General features: G+C 37.5%; 3 protein-coding genes across 3 annotated transcripts; 1 reads left to right on the top strand and 2 right to left on the bottom strand.

Annotated features, from left to right (window-relative positions):
- Positions 1–4,815: 4,815 nt before the first annotated feature.
- Positions 4,816–6,103, bottom strand: LOC140946816 (uncharacterized). Its single transcript, XM_073395925.1, has one exon. It carries the CDS (start codon positions 5,972–5,974, stop codon positions 5,240–5,242), a length of 735 nt encoding a protein of 244 aa, XP_073252026.1. The 5' UTR covers positions 5,975–6,103; the 3' UTR covers positions 4,816–5,239.
- Positions 6,104–6,953: 850 nt separating this feature from the next.
- Positions 6,954–20,103, top strand: LOC140946372 (growth hormone-inducible transmembrane protein-like). Its single transcript, XM_073395476.1, has 6 exons — positions 6,954–7,239; positions 8,700–8,953; positions 10,858–10,957; positions 13,326–13,523; positions 18,409–18,580; positions 19,216–20,103. Exons 1-6 carry the CDS (start codon positions 7,053–7,055, stop codon positions 19,301–19,303), a joined length of 999 nt encoding a protein of 332 aa, XP_073251577.1. The 5' UTR covers positions 6,954–7,052; the 3' UTR covers positions 19,304–20,103.
- LOC140946824 (uncharacterized) lies at positions 15,562–18,242 on the bottom strand. The gene is made up of 2 exons (XM_073395931.1): positions 18,017–18,242; positions 15,562–17,860 (listed from the first exon to the last, which is right to left on the bottom strand). The coding sequence occupies exons 1-2, from the start codon at positions 18,196–18,198 to the stop codon at positions 16,099–16,101; spliced, it is 1,944 nt and encodes a 647-aa protein (XP_073252032.1). The 5' UTR covers positions 18,199–18,242; the 3' UTR covers positions 15,562–16,098.
- Positions 20,104–21,889: the final 1,786 nt, after the last annotated feature.

Below are 21,889 nucleotides of genomic sequence, written 5' to 3'. Positions count from 1 at the left end.
GTAATAGCTAAATTGTTTGTTTTATAAATGAGTATAGGTTACGAACCCCCGTGATGACGTTATCAAAATATCCATCGTTTTGGAAGTCCTATTGTCTGCACTATTTTAATGAAAAATAGTAGAACATTTTCAATACACAGAATAAAATTTTCCTAAACTTCGGCCAAGTGGTGCTATTCAAGATAATTAGCTAACGATAGTTAGCATGTCCAAATTCGATTCTAGGATTTCAGATCTGAAACTAGCTAATTATACATGGGGCCCCTGTTGAGCAAAGAATCCGAAGGTTATGTTATGGTCTTCAGTTCTTAGCTTTTTTCTGTTTTAGTAAGTCTTATTTTTATGCGACCTAAAGTTTATTAGGTTATTAGTTGTGACGGTTACGTGGCTGCTTATGTCGCTGAAGTTTTTTTATTTGAACTAATAAATGGAAAAGTTTAAACTCACTTTTAGTGTTACTTAAATATTTATGTTTTCTAGCTTTTCAACAGGGTGAAGGAATGGAATCGGCAAATTTGTAAACGTCTACAATTAAAAAATCTAGGCATTTTCAATATAAAGGGTATTCAATATAATTATATGCTGGGAAAAGACAAATTAAAATTGATAGGTGCAACTTGAAGGCAAACGTGTCAGTCAGATAACTTGAGAATATATTTATATATATATTTTTTTCATAATAATAAGAAAAATATATATAGTAGAAGTTCTAACTTTCTCAGTTGAAATCGCCGCTTATGACCACAGTTAATACCGCATATAAGGAACCGCGGATTAAGAACCTCCAGGCTAAAATTTAGTTAAGCATCATATAGATACATCCTGGATACATATGTGAGCGCGGCCAATTTAAGAGCCTGCTGCTGCAAATCAGGGATGTACTTATATGCGGTGTCTTACTGTAATTTCTGTACAATCAATTAAGTAAGTTAAATACACGCATGACATTAAAGCAAAGTGTGCAGCTTTCGCTGCAACTAACTATTTACACAATTGACATTTGTAAGCGATATGAAAGTTTCCCTCGCACATTTCTTTAACTGAATTCTTTTTTGAACTCGAGATACATGGGACATTGCGTACCGCCACCTACCCGTAAATCACTCAAGGCACGGTCTCTGACATCTTATGAATAGCGCCAGGATGATAAACTCCCCCTTTTCACTATCGTTGTCTAATCATATGCTGTCAAAATGACTTAAGAATTTTCTCATATCTTTTACTAAAATCAAGACCGACTTTGAAATGTTATCAATAAACCAACTAATGTTGTATTTTATGAAGCGATTTACCACCAACTGTTTTCATAACTGAATGATTGAGTTCAACAATGAATGTTTTAATTTGCGTCATCTGCCTTAGAACCCTACAGAGCTCTATACAAGGCACCTGCAATTGAGTCTTTTACCAGGCAGTATTGGCAGACATATAACAATAATAACAATCTTTATACAGGGAGCTAAGTTCACAAAGAGTGATATTCAGTGAGGCACCGTAAAACAATAGAAAAAATAAATGATCTTAGATGAATGCGTAACAGTAATAATAAGTAAAAAGTTAGGAACTAAAAACCTAAAAGTATACAAGCTACAGGTTAAAAATGTTAAAATGTTAGATAGATTAAAATATTAAAAGCTATAAAATATCTGAAATATATAGCTTTTACTTAATAATGTTCTGTTTAAAAAGAAGAAGATAGTTAATTTCTAAGAAATTTCTAAGATGCGCCTAAAATGTTCCATTCCTTAGTGCTTTGATAAAAAAGTCTCTGCCTTCCGTAATTCCTTTTAGCGGGAGAAAGACGGTAATCGGTCCTTCTTCTAGTGTTTTAACTATGGATGTCTGAGTTCCTCAAAATATTAAAATTGTGATCTACAAGTCCGTGGATGTACTTAAATTGTACTTAAATTTTTACAGCAATTAGCACTGAAGTAAATCACTGTGTCGTTTGCATACATGACTACCTGGCAGTGCTCTAAACAGTTGGGAAGGTCGTTAATGTATATTAGAAAAAGAAGAGGCTCAAGGATGCTTCCTTGAGGTACTCCAACAGGAACCTTTTGTTGAGTGGACTGGCAGTTTTCAACAGATGTGACTTGATACCGACTTTCGAGGTATGAGGCAAACCACTTCAAAACTTGAGAACTAGCTCCAATGCTCTTGAGTTTTTCGACAAGAAGCACATGGTCCACTTTGTCGAAAGCCTTTGAAAGATCTAAGAAAACCTGTACTACTCCTACCAGTGAATGTCGTCTGTAAAATGAGCAAGGACAGTTACGGTTGAAAGTTTAGGGAGGAAACAAAATTGATTTGGAGTAAGTAATTCATTCGCTGATAAAAACTCGTACAGCTGTTGGTACACAGCCCGCTCTAGGATCTTGCTAAAGGTTGGGATTACTATGATTGGCCTGTAATTGTTACAATCGGTACGATCGCCTCCTTTGAATAAAGCAATCACCTTACCACATTTCCAAATCGATGGAAAAGTCCTTGCCTCAAGTGACCGGTTAAAAAGTCTGGTCAGGAAAGCTGCCTAATGCATTCAGCTGAGTCCCTCAATAATCGTGCACTAGTACGATCCAGTCTTATAGCTTTGTTAGTTTTTTAAGATTTTCAATTGCTTGAGAACAAAGGATTCTGTGATACTACAAAAGGAAAACGATTGCCGTTCCATCGCGAAAAGACAGGAAGGAAAAAGTTTCTGGAATTGCTGACTATAAGCCGGAGTTTTTCCTTAATTTTGGCGGCTAGTTTGGTTCCGATACGAGAGAAGTGCGTATTTAGAGCCTGAGCCATTTCAATGGTTTCCGTGTATAAAACATCGCCCGCCTCAATTGAGCTTATAGTCGAATTAGACTTCTTTGAGGTGATATCAAGACAAGCGCACTATCTATACCCTCTTGCTGTCAAAACTGTCCGAATAAAGATATCAAGTGGTCGAGGATACTTTCCAAATAACATTCTCTAAGGAGGGAAATGAATAGTACCATGTTAAGATATACAACTCATGATAAAAGTTTCATGTGAAGAGCGACATCATAGGATTTTCAGTGTCCATGGTCTCAATATTTCATTTTTCTGATTGACTCTTGACTGTTTCACACAGGGGCGATAGTACGTGAGTTTTATCGTCATCATAGTCATCATCATCATCATCATCATCATCATCATCATCATCGTCGTCGTCGTCATCGTTATCATCGTCATCGTCAACGTCCTTATCATCATCTTCACCCCTCGTCATTGTCATTATCATCATCATTATCATCGTCATCGTCATCGTCATAGGCATCGTCATCGTCATCATCATCATCACCCATTGTCATTGTCATTATCATCATTATCATCATCATTATCGTTTTTAAAAAACTACAGTTAAATCGGGTCTTGCTTGATGAATCGTTCAATGTACGACCTATATTCAACCCTGCTGGTAATTACATCCATACTGCAGTTTCAGAACACTTTCTAACTAGTAATCATTCCGACAATCATATGCTTTTGATTCCTATTGAAAAAGTTAAAAATGGGCTTGATTCTTTCAGGAAAGCACGTGAAGCCGGCACCTTATCCATATAAGGCTAACACAATTGAGCCTCTGGCATCAACAAACGTGATGAACTGTAACTATATATAGTATATATTTTATTTTTTTTGTTATCTTGTCTTTTAAGGTAGCCACACCTTACCACGTCATATTATGTAATTTCCGGTCATTATTTTACTTCATATATATATTTCTCTAAATTCGTGATATCTCAATAAACCTGATGAAGACTGGTATTGGCCAGTCGAAATATCGCAACTAAACTCTATTTCACGTTGTTTGATCAGTCCCTACAAAAGTCTTCTTGACTGTAACGTTTTCAGTTTGATCTATTTTGACTGATCACGATCTTTTTGGATCCGACGTTGAGCAAGATTGATCGTAGACGGTTTTTGCAGTGGGTTTTTTTACCTAGATAATTAAACGTTCAATGTACGCTTACCGTGATCGAATTGGAGTCTGGAATTCAGATTCATGGCGTATTTCCGTTTCCGTCACTTAGACCAATTAACTTCGGATTTTGGAGTAGCCAAAGGCTAATATCTCCGATGTATTACACATAAAAAACGTTAAAAACATACTAACATGAATTACACATAAAAAAAATATTAACATGAAAATAAAAAGTGGTAGTAAACTTCATGCAATACTTATATAATCTACCGCTCGAAAGAAAAAAAAACAGCTGAAAAATCAAATGAAACACTAAAACCAAGAGTATTTTTCTTTTCAATCAGACAAAATATCAAAGTAAAAGAAAACAAGACAGGAATAAGTGAATTTTATAGATGACCCTCCTCTCGAACACGGTAGACATCAAATCGGTAAAATTCTTACTTAGAAGATATCTATTTTTAGTTTATTTTGTTTTCTTGACTTCAGTAGCGGCTCTTTCAGCTATATTTCAGACTTACAGACTAGTAAGTATTTACTGAAGTAGCGTGAATTCGTCAGTCTGACCCAGTCTTCGTTACAGATGTAAGAAATTTCCTGATTCATTCATGATACTTTAGGTATTTTGGGTTTTGTAATTTATTTTTGCCTAGTTTTTGTAATTAAGGGTGCTCCGGCGGGGTCTGGCCCGTCAGGGGGGTGTTCCGGCCCTGTTCCTGGTTTTACAGACACCCCCGTTTTCCCTTCCTCCTAATCCCCTATAGTCTCCCTCGCATCCGTTTTTTTGGATGTCACGCAACGCTGCGTGACATCCAAAAACGGCTGCGAAGGAGACCAATTCCCCTACAGTACGCAGGCTAGACACAAATCGACAGTTTAACAGTCAGTAATGATTATTTTATTATAAAACGACGACTTTTACTCTTAGGCATTCGGATGTAATGAAACATAACCTAGCTCGAGTTACCAGAGCAGCGGGTTAACGATGAAAGACAAACTATTTTCTTTCCTAACGAGAACGATTTGAAAATAGACAGCTTGAAAAATATGTTTACCTAATAACTTGCAAAATATTTGCATAATCCTTTCTTCAAAATTCCTAAGCATCGAAATCAAGAATCGGTGTTTATACATATCCAAGTACTAAAGAGATTCTGGAAATATTCTTGGGGAGTTTCAGAGTTTACAGATCACCAAGAAATTCTCATTAACGCAAGCTGGCTTTCGCCCAAGTACCAGCAAAGTCAAGTATAATCCAACAGGAACAGTATCTCTCATGCAAATTTTCGTACTTTTGGTTCATATATCGTCGGCCATTGTTGTAAGGCTTTCCATTTCGTCCTGTATTTCTTTAATCTTGTCTAGCCATGTTTCCTTCTCAGTCTCTATGCTTTCGCGAGTCCTCCTCAAAGTACCAATTTGTCTCTCTTCATCTTCAGCCTTTTTCTCCAATTCCTTTATTTGCTCTTCAAGGAATTTCAACTTCTCTTCGGTTTCTTTCTCTCGCTCGCTCGCAGAGTCGTCCGCGTCCTCCAACTTCACCGTCTTTTCATTTAGCGTCTCCAATCTTTCTTTCAGTTTGGCAACCTTTTCTTCACCGTCCTCTGCGCGGTTTTGTGCGGTTTTCAGATCGCCCTCCAGAACAACTAGTCGGCGCTTCGCTTCGTTGAGCAGGTTTATTTCTTCTTCTTTCTTTCGCTCCGCTTCCCTCATGTCGTCTTCTAATTCTTGTATTTTCTCGTCGCCTTCGATTTCCCATTCCTCTAGCTCTTTTCTTGCTCTCTCATGGGTATCTCCTTTCTCCTCAACTTCTCGGAGCAAGGACGTTTGCTTGTCCAATCTTGTCAATATCTTTTCAAGATCAGTTTGAAGAAGTGCTTTTCTTCGCCGAATACCATCGGCTTCGCTCTCGGATGATTCTGCCTTGGCGAGAGCTTCTTTTAATTCTTGCTTAGCGTTTTCCTCCCTCTCTTCGGCGCAATCGATTTCTTCCTTAATCTGCCCCAATTTTTTCTTTATATTAGCTAGCGACATGCTAGATTTGTGGCTTAAATTCCAGGAAGATCGTGCAAAAATACAACCACTTTTCGCCGAAGCTAAAACAACCTGCGCAAGGGCGTTCAAATGCCGTGACGGTAATGTTCAACCACAGCTCTGGGCTCTTTGTTTAATCAACAACTCTTAGACAAACATAATCGCATTTTATTTGCATCACATTCACAGATTGGCTAGAGTGGTTTACCCTTGGGACCGCTAAAGAGTGACTGTGGTCTGCAAGTGTCAATCACTATTTACTGTAAAAACTTTGTGGAGTCATAGTCCTCTACTAACTATGGTGGAGTCAAGTCTAGAAAACCCAAGATGCCATAACGTGTATTTCTAGCAAACTAAAAAAAGTACAGGTTTCGCCAGCTCCTGCATTTAAAAACATTCCATGTGAAATTGAGCGGCTTATGGGTCCTTATGTAAAAAGTCTGTTGCTACTGTTCATAATTAAGTTTCAACAGCATCAAATCTAATCAGCCTTTGTGGATAAGGGACGAGGAAAAGTAAAAGTGGATCGTTCTAAAAGATTTGACCGATAATGTGCCTTCCACGAGATCCATTCGTAAACGGATAAGCGAAACCACGTGAAATTCCTGAGTAACCAAGGACGGCTTTCTGAGTACGTCGTAGCGCAATGCCTGTCGTCTGAAGTGAACATTTTATATATTTTACTGCTGCAGCGTCAGAAATGTGCACAATGTGTAGCAATTACTAATTAATAGAACCAATTATGATATCAGCATTGCTTTGCTAAGCTTCCACCTCCTCTCCACTCCCCTCTACAAAAAGGGACGAGTGATTGCATAATAAAACAAGCGGTGGGGTCACAGCAAAACAATGTTTTTGGACCTTCTCGTCCCTACTCGGGTTTCCCAGGTTGCTTCTTACGCCTGCGGGCAGGCTCTCTTGTGCGATTATCAGCGGTATCCTGTGAGATTTATGCTCAAGATAAACGAAAAGTGATTTGACGCAAGAAGAGGAGGAAATTGAATCATCGAAACTGGGCCTTTACATAAGTTTATTTTTGAGGACGTAAATAGCAGAAAACTCCAAGAAACAGTGCACCATGTTCGGGGTAAGGATATTGGGCCGATGTTCTGCGACATCCCTTCGCAATTTTTCTACAACGACGACGCAGAGTTTCTCAAAGTCATCGAGGCAATTTCCCTCTCGAAACTGCAACCGGCCGTTCCAAACTGAGGCTAAAACATGGAGAACTTGGGAAGGAACTACAAAAGCACCTGGTATAACTGGTAAGCTAGTAAAAAAGTGCAGAAAATGGTACCAATGAATGTATGAAGTAAATTTTCTTAAGAGACTTTAAATTTTGTGAAACTGCAATCAAAGCAGTTTACTAGACTCAAGTGTGGTGGTGATCGTTGCAGTTACATTAGTTTAGTTTTGTAATATATCTTTTTCTTTCATTTAGTACTTTTGGAATCCATCAGGTTAATCACATATTTGTGAAGGTCATATCCACATTCATCTGTTGTGTTCACGGTTCACATGCATGTAACAGCCTGCAAATACAGCTGTCTCTCTTCCAGGGTGCAAAGAGAGCCACTTTAACAGCTTGCCATTTTGACGAGCTGTACCTAGCATGTACTAGCCCAAAAGTCATTTTAATTTTCCTTCGTCCCCCTCCAAAAAAAGAAAAAAAAATTAAATTAGCAGGACTGATTACAGTTCTTTTGTAATTTGAATTCCCTGCCTGTCTGGCAAGTTTTACCCGATAACGTACATTTGTATCCATTAAACCTGGGCTATCGGACACGACTTCCTTTGCATTCTGTCCTTCTATCTCCTCGCTGGCAGAGACATTTTGTAGGAGAGACTTCTGCGATCAGTTTGGCCCACAAAAATGTGCTCAAGGTTTATTAATCTGGTAGTCGCATGGACAGGGTTCCAGGTGTAAAAAATTGTTCGATTTTTTCTTTCTCTTGGTCTATTAATGTAAAGTTTTGAGTTCTTTTGTGAAAAAGTGGCAGCAAAACTCAAATACCTCTTGTAATAGAAGATTATATTCCATGAGTAATGACTGTTTTTAGTAGATTTATGGCAGTTACATTATTGTACATTCAATCTTTGTGATCTTTTGTCTGTCATTCTAATAAACAATAAATAAAAGATTAGAATTACTGTGTTGACCAATCATCACTTGTTGACCAGATTCTTGACAAAAAATTAATTAATCTATGTCGTCAGTTTCAGTTTGGGATTGAGGCCAAATAGTAGATGCCTCTCCCATAAAATGTCCCAAGTAGCAAGGAATGAGGGGAAATAGCTTTATTTGCAGGCTATTCTACAGTCTATGATAAAAATTAGATTTAATTTGGTTACAAACTTTCTGCTCTATGGGTGGTTTGACAAGCTTATTGTGATAGAAGGCAGCATCCTGTCTTTGCAAAATTGTAACCATATCATAACCTAGTCAAGCCTTTATTTTTTCAGCTATTTTGTGACTACTTTTATGATGCCATGATGATAGGTACTTTGTAGCAAGGTCAAAAAATACTGCACAGAATTTCTTTCCCATAGTGAAGATGTATCTGGCCTCAAAGAATGACTGTTCATGAGAGGGATAAAGACTGTTACCCTTAAATTAATGTTCTTTATTGTTTCCATTTGATTGGTGGGCTGATTCCTCCCAAAAACAACCACTGTTGCTCAATTTAAGAGCCTAACATTACTTCTCCTTGACATTTTTTTACAGCTGAAACAGCTGGGCGTGCTGCACTAGGTGGAGCCGCATTGTTTGGTGTAGGTGCCTTGTGTTATTATGGTCTTGGATTGTCCAATGAAGTGGGAGCTATTGATCGAGCAATGGTGTGGCCACAGGTTGTACGTGATCGTGTCAGGTCAACTTACACCTACTTTGCTGGAAGTTTGGCTGTGACAGCAGCTACCGCGTATGGCATAAGTCAGACTAGAGCTATCTACACCATGATGAGAGCTAGTCCATGGCTTGTAAGTGTTCTTTTGCTTTTAAAAACACCTATATGCTACCTCATATTCATATTAGCCTTCCATGCAGGTGTTCTTGGGTTTTTGTCACCTGTTTCTTTCTAGCCACTAACAAGTAAACAGGGCTGTCAAAAAGGCTTTAAGTAGCAGTAGCATAGTGAAAAGTAGGCGGAACTGGCACCAAAGGCACAAGTTCTTGAGGGCTGAGGAATCTAGGGACACTTTAAAATTTAAAGTCTCGGAAATGGCATTTCCAGGGGTTTTCAATGGGTATTTTCCACCACGGACGCCATGTTGTTTTGTCAGAATACACGCATGACTGGGAACAATGCCATCGAAATGTCCCAGGCATTCCACAACATCACATGGTTCAAACGTTTCACAGATCTAAACCTGTTTAAAATATGCATTCAATGTCATTCAAAACTGGGAAACGGATGTTTTAAAATCTTATTCGATGGTGCTTTTTTTTGTTAGTAGTTATGGTAGAAGGAGATTAAAGTAGCCAGCTAAGGATAGCTAACTAGCCGGCAGTTTTGGCTGGCTACCAGCCCTTATTGACATCCCTGGCCAGTAAAGAGGCCCTGTTGGGGGGGGGGGGTACCCATGTCCCCCGTCTGAATTTCACAACCAGCTATGTCGCAATTTTGTAAAGGCCCTGTCAGGCAAAGATCCTGACTGTTTGACTGACGTGGCAAACTCGAATTACCTAAAAAATTCTACCTGGTTTCAAGCAAACAAGCTGCCTTTGAACATTTGTTATAGGTCAAATTTGATTTCAGGTTACATGTTTTTAACCTAGGTTGATTCTCAATTTCCTTTGTCTTCTAGGGGTAGGAGAAGGAAATTGAGAATTCACCTATACTAGCTTAAATCTAAGTTAACCTGAAATCAAATTTGACCTGTAACATTAAAAATTATACAAAAGACCATTTGTATGTTATTTAAGCCACGCAACAGAATTGCTCTTTGTCAAAATCATTAGAAATCAATGACAAAACTTTCGATTGGGATAACAGTCGATGTCCTTTCTAGGAGTTGCAGTGTATTTTTACAAACCAGCTATCTTGGAAAACACAAATTTGTCGTGTTGCCTCTAAGTTAGCTAAAATAATAATACTCTCTACGTAAGAAATTTCTTCTCTTGCTTCACTTGTTTATCTGTACTTACATTACTCCAACCTAGTCTGGGCTTTAACTTATAAACCCAATTTACTTGGGATCATTTTTTTGCAAAAACGCATCGTTCAATGAATTGACAACAAAGATTATCAAGCTCCTTTAGAACCAAGCTTTAAGAATTTGAAAATATTAAAGGTCTCTGAGATTAATTCGGTATATTTATAATGTTCTCGTATTGTAACCATCTATTGCCTTCCACATTCGACAATCTTTATAGATCTGAAACTCTTTTTTCACGGATACATTGTACTTGATTTGATCAAAACCTTTGACCCCATAAGTCTCGCACAACCTTAAAACAGTTTACTAGTATTTCTTACCAATGCCCACTCTTCTGGAGCTCTTTAAGCAAACATTTAACTACTAACCATGACTAGTCTAGCTAATTTCAAATTTTCCTTAAAATGTGAACTTTTATCAAAAATAATCTAGCTAAAATGTCATCCTATTTTTGTAAGTAATTTTTGCATGTAATTCAGTTGTATTATTCTTCTTTTTTCCTGTATCCTAGTTTATACTGTAGTTTATTTTGGAAAAGTGCGTCATCTTTTCGCTATGGTTATGTCTTCTTAAACTACCATAATATAGGGGAAGCCTGGACCCCATATAAACCCCTGGCTTCCAGTTCAAGCTTCCTCATCACTATCCTTTTCAATATTTATCAGCATATGTAACCTGTAAAGTGACAAAAGCAAATCAATTGAAATCAATCAATCAATCAACAGGTTGTTGGAGGAGGAATGCTTGCCACCATTGGAAGCTCAATACTCTGCGTGAGTTTGCCATATGCACCTGGGCTGAACGCTAAACATTTAGCTTGGGCTGGTAAGAGGCAATCATAGAGACCTTTAAGTTCAAAGATGAAGGTGACTATGAGGACAAGAATCATTTGACCTTCACATGTTCTTAATTTTGTTTCCACCACCACTACAGCCATAGTAGAGTGATGACAGCTAACATGTTAACGTGCCAAAATGATGCTGGTTCTTGTCATGCGCACACAACTCAGTATATAGAAAATCTTATCCTCGTAGTCATCCTTACCTTACAATCTAATTTAGAATGGAGAGCAAATACTGTTGCTTGGTGGCATGTAGCTCATTTAAACAGGGCTTCTGATAGGTCATGGAAAAAAGTCAAATTTTGCATAATTTTTAGGGACAAATGCGCAGAAAAATCAGCCCATTTCGTGGGAATTTTCGAGGTAAACTTCGCTAGAAATCAATCGGTTTTGCACTTATCAGACCAGGGTTTTTAACGTTTTTCTAACAGAGGTCATTGTTTGCTCTTTCAACAACAATACGCTCCAAAATGAACTGATGGAAAAGCCTTAAACATCATGGCCAACCAACCCAGTTTTTTGCAACATAATCTATGCCTGGTAGTTTTGCGACGTTGTTTGCACGTTTCAGTGACGAAGTTTCAAGATAAATTTGCAAGTTTATTGAAAGTACTATAGCCCCAATAGCTTAGATAAGTTTCAAATATGTTGTACAGACAATTTTTTTTTTTTATATATATTTAATATGTCTGTTTATTTCCTATAAAACTACAATTACACTGTGCATACTCACTATTACACTAATAATACTAAAATAAACTTACTTACACACTTACGCAGTAACCATAGCATAACAATTACACAGTGCCTACTTACTAGTACACAGTATCTTAAAAGTAACAATATAATGCAACAACAATTATAATAATACTAAACCTAACTTATAGAAGCACAGAGCCAGAGGTTATTGCCCATTTCCTAGTAAATTTTTCTATTGCATTGTTTTTAATACATATATATTTCTCTGTCTCATATTTATTTTTGACCTTTAGCTTGAAACCAGTTATATTTGGAAGCATTTCGGACCTTCTACAATCCCAAAGATATACCTTAGCAATCAGTAACAAATAATTGAGTAAGGGGCATTTAGAGGTTATTATTCCTATCAATACGTCTTGCAGAGTAAGGTGAAAGAATTCCTTTGTTAAAGAATAGTAATAGGATTCAAACTGTTTCCAGAAAAGCGGGGAGTACACACAATGGAAGAAGAAATGAGGTAGCATTTCCGGTTCTGATTCACAGAAAGAACATTTATCATCCGCAGTATAACCTATCTTATATAATTTGCTGTTAGTGTATAATATAGAATTAAGAATCTTGTACTGAAAAGCTTTAACATATGGTTCGAAGGCTAGATTATGAGGCAGGATAAAAACTTTTTTCAGTTGATCATCGGTTAAGTTAAAATCATGTTTCAGAAATCGTGAATTATTTGGAAACTGTCTTTTCTGCTTTTAATCAATAGGTAATAATCTTTCGACTTCTTTTTCAGCGCATCAAAATCCTTGTTATCAATTCTAAAAGAGGGGGGGGGGGGGGGTCATAGAAAAAGTACGATTAGTTGTTTTCAAATGTGAAGGTACAGAGTGTCGAAGTCCAGCCCATATTAAGACATTTATTCTACTAATTTTCTTTGAAATAATGTTAAACGAATCCGTGTTGTTTAAATGAAATAAAAGATCATTTACATAGATTATACCAGACTCAAAAAAGTTTTTGTAAAGTACAGGCATATTATTTATACGTATCTCTTTGTTATTCCATACTATATTTTGTTGATCTCTCTCTGTGTCAAATTCCTCTCGAAAATCGGACCACCATTTAAGAAGCTCAGAGTAAAATTGAGATGTGATAGGAATGTCTTTGACGTCATAGTTACAATGAAATAGAAAAAGGCCTGATGTACAGACATGTAATGATAGGATTTCTACCAAATTTCACGGTATTTTGTGTGTTTCTGTGAATTTCGCCGGATTTCGCAGATTTACCTGAATTCCCTAGCTCCAAGACCACTTGAAATAGCAGTGCAGTGTGAGTAAAGGGCTATTCTAATACAGCTGTTACACATTTACAACTGTAATTGGTAGACTGTGTTTATCCCATTTTCAGAGGAAGACTAAGGAACCAAACTCTGGGAGAAAAATATTTTTGTCAATACTTGGCAATTGATAGTACTTGTCATTAACCAAGGCGACGAGAAGTGGCCCAGGCAAGCAAACTGTGAGAGCTGCTTGGCCAACGGGCAAGCTTGAATTCCTTTTTTGTTTAAAGCCCTGTTAGGGGTCTAATTTCACACACCCCTTCAATAATCAGTGGCATTTCTTACATTTGAACAATAAATTAATTTTGCAGGCCATAGTGCTTTGATTGGAACTCTCATTGCTCCAATGATGTTACTTGGAGGTCCCTTGGTCCTGCGAGCTGCAGCTGTGACTGGAGGTGTTGTAGGAGCCTTGTCACTGACTGCTGCCTGTGCTCCTGATGGCAAGTTCCTTACTTGGGGTGGTCCTTTGGCCATTGGACTTGGTGGAGTTTGCATGGCCTGCTTAGGTAAATGGAACACAGATGTGGTAGCATCATTTTGACAGTTCTGTGATGCTCAAAGTGAAACCAGCTTCTTTTTAATAATTTTGCACTTTTTGAAACTTTCAGATTGATATTTAATGTACTTCAGCTATTTTGATTTATAGTTTGTCAAGTGCAAATTCTGATTACAGATTCTACTGGAATATCCCATATTAATTTTTTTCCAAACACTGAGATGACTTGCAATATTCAGGACTGGTGCTCCTGTATCTCATGAACAGTACAAATGTATAAGTCATGTACTTGGCCAAACTGAAAATATGCATTATTTTTGTAATTAGTTACATTGTACAAGTACTGTTTTACAAGAAATAGAAGAAGAAATTTCATTATTATTATTATCATTATCATCATCATATTCATCATTATCATTATCATCTTTAGTAATATTATTATTATTATTATTATTATTATTATTATTATTATCGTCATCATTAGCGAATTAATTGTAAATAGTTAGCATTGTGTCAATAGAATTTTTCCACCATTAGTTAAAAAATTATCATTAGTATTATTATTATTATTATTATTATTATTATTATTATTATTATTATTATTATTATTTAAGTTACTTTTTTCAATCGTATACACCCTATGCAGAACGAAAAGAGACTGGGAGCGATCAACTTGAAAACGAGGCTAGTTGGGCCTGGTAAATAAAAATGGCCGCCTGATGTGAAGGGCGCCAGTTTTTGAAAATGCCGCAAAATTGTTGTGTTCCAAACTGTACCAAAAAGAAATACAGAACCGAAAACGGGGAGAAAATTTCTTACTTGAAGTTTCCAGACGACGTTATCCTCAAAAAACGTTGGCTCCATGCCATTCGTTGAGACGAAGGAAAAGCGTTTAGAGTCAACCAAAACACGAAGATCTGTTCTCGTCATTTTAAGCCCGAGGACTTGGTTAAAGCTATTGGAGGTCAGCGTGTTTATGTAAAGGCAGGGCTAATTCCATCTCGATTTTCGTGGTCCAAAGGTTCTCCGAAAAAGCGAGCACCTCCTAAATGTCGCAATCTTTCGTCTACAACAGAGTGTTCAAACAAGGAGTTGCAATCATCTCAAAGTCAAACAACTGCAGATGCAGCTGAAGCAACTTCTGAAACCTGTACTTCATCAGCAGCTTTTAGTTATCATGATGTGGAAAACAGCTTAAGTTCGTGTGAAGATCAAACAGAAGAAGTTAAAAAACTTGAAGGAATTCGAGGTTTTGAACTTGAAAATGCGAAGTTAAAGGCTGAAATAGAGGTTTTAAAACGCCAGAGGAGCCTTAAAGATTCCCGCCTTTTTCAGATACGCAATTTTACTACCGACGAGGACATTGCCTTTTATACGGGATTTCCTAATTTAGCAACATTTAATGCTGTGTTTGAATTTTTAAATACTGGATCGAAAGGGGAAAACATTAGGTACTGTTCATCAAAAGAAAGAACTGTCCAAAAGGAGTTTTACGATAGTGGAAACGAGGAACCAGAGGGATGTACTAGCATAGGTAGACGAAGAAGCTTAGAACCCAGAGAGGAGTTCTTCCTTGTTCTTTGCAGACTGAGAAGGGGATTTGCAGAAAAACATCTAGCTCACTTGTTTGGTATTTTCTTGGATAAATTACATGTATTTAAAATTTGGTCAAGTATCTATATGGCCTAATAGGGAGGTTATAAGAGCTACAATGCCTGACAGCTTTAAAGAGAAATACTCTTGCACCCGTGTAATAATCGATTGTACAGAAATTAGATGCCAAATGCCTTCCAGCCTTCTGTTGAATTCCAAATTGTTCAGCTCCTATAAGAACCATGTAACTCTAAAAGGCTTAGTTAGAATTGCTCCCAGTGGAGCTATAACTTTTATCAGTCAGCTATATAGTGGAAGCATTTCCGATCGCGAAATTGTTGAACGAAGTGGTTTCCTGAAGTTAGAATTTGACAATGGTGACACCGTGATGGCCGATAAAGGTTTTACAATTGAAGACCTACTCCCACTGGGTGTAACCCTAAACATTCCCCCCTTTTTAGGGTCTAATAGCCAAATGACAGCAGAAGATGTTATCAAGACTCAAGAAATTGCTTCTGTTAGAATACACGTTGAACGGGCCATCAATAAAATCAAGAATTTTCACTTATGGGATAGTGTTGTACCCCTCAGTTTGTTTGGGGTAGTAAACCAAATGTGGAGTGTCTGTGCCTTTTTATGTAACATTCAGGACCCTCTTATTTCCACTTAACACTGAGTTAGGCAGAGCTCTGAGGCACACTACAGAATTTCAGTCAATTTAATAAATGTAAACCTGCTTATCCACCTCAGGTCAAATATTCTCTAAACCAACTAAAACTAAGAATGTGATTCGCTTGCTTTCAGTCCCAAACACTTAAAAGATGTCAGCTTTTACATGTAGTTCTAAAGATCTTAAAATCAAAGAATAAAGAAAGCTATCTTATTATACAGACCATGTTGGTTGATACCCTGTTTTAAACATATCAAGTTAGGTATGAGACACAAAATTTCTCTTTACTCGTGCCAAGATTAGATTAGGGTAGTTAACCCTTCTAATGGTTACTGAACTCCACAGAAGCTGGTGCTATGAAATGTTCAAAATAGCTCTTCTTTAGGCCTTCATTCAATACGTCCCAGAATTGAGGATCAGATGTGATCCTCTCTATACTCATGCCTTTGTTAGTATAGATAACAAAGTCACACCAACTTGCTCCTGTAATACCTAGTTGACCCTGTATCTGAAAGTAGTACTGGTGCCCCCTTTTTAGCTTCGGCTTTCCATTTACATTTTCTGCATAAAAAGTTTCATCGGCACATGCTTCTAAAGGACTCACATGAAATTTAGAGTAGGGACATTTAACCTCTACCAGCCCAAAAGGCTTGCTACAGCCTCGGTCAATGACCTTGCCATCTGGTGATGCTGCTAAAAAGGGAGAGGCCATACTGACAACAAGGCCACTTTTGAACACTGAAACTGGGTTCCTTGTTGAAAACATATATTTTTCATATTCTTTTAAGGCTACAGGCTCATAGGTTTTCCCATGTGCAGTTTGTTTGGCAGTGAATGGTTTGGGATGAAGCAGATTATTTACTAGAGTGTTATGATTCCTTTGCCTTTTTACAATTGTGTGGAAATTAGATGCTGTATACCGAAATTTCCTTTCAGCCTGCCATTCCTGTGAGGCTGCTTGTTCACTTGTTTTCTTCTCTATGGTATTAAGCTTTGCCTCATCAACAATCAAATGATCCAGGAGTGCTTCCTGGTTGCTGCTTAAATCATCTGGCTTTTCATACTGCTCAGATTGTTGCAAAGGGAATGGAGGATATACGGAAATAGCATTTTGTTCATCATTACAGTCCACTCTAGGCACTGAGTCAATATTACAGAAAACTTGAAAATTAGACTCTGTGAACTGTAACTGGTAACTTGCATATGAGCCACTTGGACATTTTCCAAATTTTGTTTCCTGTAAGTTGGTACCACCAGTAGACATAATTTGAGACAAGGCAAACTTAGGGTTGATCTCTTGAAGCTTGTTTTTTAACAAAGCTTCATCAGATGCTTGCGTACCCAAATTTTTCCTAGCTTCATACAACAAGCACCTTACTCCACTATCAGGGTTATACTCTGTGTCTATATTCGACTTTTTGACCTCAAGTTCCATGACAGGTTGGGGCTTGATTTTATCTCCTCTTACAGGCCTGTGCCATAGTTGTAAACTTGAAGTGCATGCCTTAACTTGTGTCATATCAGATTCATTTTCCAAGTCCTTAATATCTTGACAACAATACAAGCTGAACTTACAGAGTTTCATCATAACAGCAAGCACATGATTGCAAAAACCAACAGATCCTGCTACACATGTACACGAAGCATATTTAACAACTCCACTCACTAAACAAAGTGCAACTTGTAATTTGTGGGGTGGCTCATTTTTTTTAAAGCTATGGTAACACAAGCATTTGAAATAGAAATATTGGTCATCACTTGCGCAAGTTAAGTCTTTCAGGTGTTCATCATCAAGAAATGTTTTTGCCTTTTTCATGCTTGTTGGAACAGCATGGTTCTGTTTATTTCTGTCAAAGTTTTTTCCAGATTTAGAAATATGTAAATCCATCTCTGCCCTTGTGAATAATGGCATTCGTTGCAAACTTGTAGACCATCCGGCTGATGGAAATTTAACAGTACTTTCCTCAGGCATCGCATCACTTTGAGCGAGTTGTTCTTGTCTCGCCTTTCGACGCGTGTATATCAGATTTTTATCGGGATCCACAACATCTTTATCACGACCAGACGCAACATATTCCAGAACTCTTCAAAATGAAAAGTAGAAAAACTATTAATCATTACATTTTTGAAACATTTCATCGAGAAAAATAACTCCTAAATCTTTTGATCTCCATTTACAATATCAAAGTCTCTTTTAATTCTAAAAAGTATCACGAACGACTGACAAATACTGTACTTACCTTTTCGCCAATTGTGCCTTTGTTTTTAACCCCTTTGCTGGATCGCCACGACATTTTAACCAAAAGCGAAGTTCATCTGTTTTAAGAGCAGTCGGATTTCTTCCCTGAAGCGATGCTCCGGGGATATCTTCCTCCGTAAGACTCTGAGAAAGACGGCTACTTACAGAGCCATGAGCGGCCATATTTCTAACACGAGTAAACAAGGCCCAACTAGCCTCGTTTTCAAGTTGATCGCTCCCAGTCTCTTTTCGTTCTGCATAGGGTGTATTGAACAGGTAGTTGTACATACAGGATTTCATTCATAGAATGGTGTCTGAGTTAGAACTACAGTAATCAACTGTCTGCTTAATTGATTCTTGTAGTGAAGGAGATTATTGTTTGTTTTTATGTAGGGACACTATTCTTGCCTGCAACATCAGTGGTGGGTGCTGGACTTCAGTCAGTTGTTACATATGGAGGTCTGGTTATTTTTGGAGGATTCATGTTGTATGACACACAGAAAATCATCAGAACGGCTGAGACGTATCCTGTTTATGCTGAGAGGCCTTATGACCCCATCAATGCGTAAGTGGGCTGCGTCATTATAGATCATAAATAGCAGGTTTATTTACAGTATGTAATTTATAATGGCCCTTTAGCCTAAAAACAACCAATGACTGATTAAGAAGGACATGATTTGTACAAGGTTGTTCTTTATGAAAACATCTAGGGAGCCAAATGTTCTACACTGTAAACCTGTGAAATCCAGGTTCATTTGATTTTTATTTTATTTCATCCATCACAATACATATGACTACCAGTTACATTTCATTGGTTTACAAAGGCAGGAGATCTTAACAAACCATAATTATTAGACCTTTCAAAAAAGATCCCCAGTCAGGTTAAACCCTCATATGATTTTCATGCAAAGAAGCTGAGACTTCATAGTCGCCCAAGAGCGCAAGTAAGGCCTGGAACTTGTATTACTGAGAAAACAACTAATCTACCTTTTGCACATTTTTTTTTTTTTATCAAAGATGTTAAATTTTGATCTTTTTTTGTCGTTGTTGAATGGAACTTCCTCAGCAGTGTTATCACATGGTGTTATTTTCATTCATTTTTTTACAATACTATTGATAATATTTATTTATGATATTTATAGTTATGTTTATTTAAATCCATTTATTTATTTATTTTATTGTTTGATTATCCTATTACAGGTCTATTGGTATTTACATGGACACCATCAATATCTTCATCAGAATTCTTACCATCATGGCATCTTCCAACAGTCGCAGGAGAAAATAATTGAACTGTGATTCTTTCTTTGCTCAATTGCGTGAAGCAGCTTGATCACCAGATTTATACCTGAGCAAACAGTTGACTGAAACTGATGAAAGAACTGGTTCTCTTTACAGTTTTATTTCTGTAATATTCTATCAAGAAAATAATCACAGAAGATTCCAGTTTACATTGTATGTAGTGTGGTTCAATTATTTTTATTGGTTTAAATTTTGATTTTCCTTTGTTTCAAACTCGCTATTATACATTACCATCCCCCAAAACAAAGGAGATGGTTATTTAAAACAAGGACAAAATTGAACCACAACATAATTATATTGTTCATGTATTACCTACTGTAAAAGGCCATCTTTGTTTTCAGTGTATAAATAGTAACAAACTACAGGCAAGCTTTAAGTTAACTTGTATTATCTCCTTTTTTGCACTTTCAGTTGTCTGTATGATGAAGAGATAAATTTCGGCTTATACGGCATATATGCTTAGTTTGCACTTTTTTTCTCTTTCTTTCTTTTTCTATTTTTTGAGGTTTTTTTGCATAATGATGTAGATTTAGGCCTGGAATAGAAAGGAAACGCTTTCAGCAGAGTAGACTTGTACAAGTCTCCTTATTATAAAGAATATTGCAGTTGGTTTTCGTGAAACATTAGGTTGTGGTCGTTTCCTTGACGCTATGCGTTTTGTGTGCATGGATAATTATTGAAAGTTTACGTGTGCAGACGCTGCTAGTGACTAAATGGACGAAAGGAGACGATCACGTGATGTTGCTACTGCTACCCTACCTAAAATAAATGAATTTTTATCAAGGAGCCAGCTGGATGCTGAATTTCTACTTTCTGACTACTTACAATCTGCTTGTAGTTGTTTTCTCTCACGATTTTCTCACTCCATACAATGAGCTCACATGAAAAAATAAAATAAAAATAAACAAAACAAAAATAGGGGGCGAGAGAATCGGAACGATCCCTTTTGTTTAACTTCCTTGTACCTAACTTCCTTGCCTGGTGAACTGTCTTGATGGGATAGGTAACGACGGATTTCTTGTAGAGAAGGTGGATAATAGTCCGGTTGAAATAACAGCCAGTAAAAATCTTGCTGAGCGCGGGAAAATTAGGGCTCGTTAACCACGTTTTCCACTTCTTGCACCTTGCCAGAACAGCGACAAAGCAACACAAAACACAACTCGCCACTCCACCTCGTATGCTGATGTCCAAGCTTACTGTTAACTTGTTCAAGTATATATTTTAGAGAGGACACGTCTATTGTCCTCCCACCCGCGACATTAGATTACATTACATCACATTCCACCCCATCACATCTCATTAAATCACATACCATCACATCACATTCCATCCTATCCCATTTGAACCCATCCATCACATCCCATTCGATCCTATCACATCCTATCCCATCCCATCGAATCACATCACATTCCATCCCATCACATCCATTCTTATCACATTCCATCCTATCCCATCAAATAACATAATATTACCGACTAAGTCTGGCGAAACCTCGAAATAGCCAAATCAGGAGCCCATCACCCTTCGGCGGCTAATGTCACAACCCGTAAGGCTTAAGGGTGCGTTCCTTTGATATGATCCGGATCAGGATCAGTGATCCGAGATCATTGGGATCATGGTAGATCAAATGAACCGATGAATCCTTGTCCAGAGTGGACTCATCGGTTCATTCCGAGTGATCTCGGATCACTGATCCTGATCCGGATTATTCTAAAAGCACCCTTAGTCTATTACTTACACTACGAACTCACAAACGTCTATAATGTGGTTTAATTTTATCCTTGGTTTAAATTTACATTTATTTTGTTTCACACTTCTTAGGTATGGCAATGTCATAACGGGCGTTATCATAACATTGCCATACCCAAGAACAAAAGAAAATAAAAGTTAAACCAAGGATACAATTGGACCACAACATCTACACAAATTCACTATGGCAGTGTAGGTCTCTTGATAAAGGCTCCTCGGTCACTGTCAAACATTCGTCACCTGAAACTTTCCTAAACTCACACCAGCATTGCTTGAAATCCTAACTTTGTTCTGACAGCCTTTTTTGGCTTGAAAGATGAGCTTGTATTTAGCCTGGATCAGAGCTTAGAACAAGCTGTCGATCAGTCCTTGCGCGACAGATGGGGTCCGGGCTAATTTGCTCCTTTATGTGGTATTGCGGTGAAAAGGTTTATCACAAGGCGCAGCGTCACTTGCAAACGGTCAATTCCTAATGATCAGAATAACCACCAGCTATCTCAGTTGCGCAAAGAAACGAGAATGGAAGTTAAAGAAGTCGGGGAACGCTGTGAATAGGCCAATATAAAACGAAATACTATGAACCGGTATTTAATGCCATAGTGAGAATGGCAGGGGGGCTCAGTCCGTCAATTTTGGATAGATAAGAGCTACTAACAAAAGGTTCTTAAACCCTGGCATTGTTTAAGTAAAGTTTACTTGAAAATTGTGTCCCTTTTTTAAGGCTCTAATCCAAAAAAACGACACCCACAAGGGCAACGCAGAATAATGTGAATAACCGGTCACTTTTATTTCTTCTTTTTTTATACAGGGGTCTTACTTTTTA

This window comes from Porites lutea, chromosome 8, assembly GCF_958299795.1.
Source record: "Porites lutea chromosome 8, jaPorLute2.1, whole genome shotgun sequence".
Lineage (NCBI taxonomy): Eukaryota > Metazoa > Cnidaria > Anthozoa > Scleractinia > Poritidae > Porites > Porites lutea.
This window is presented reverse-complemented; position numbering and strand designations above follow the sequence as displayed.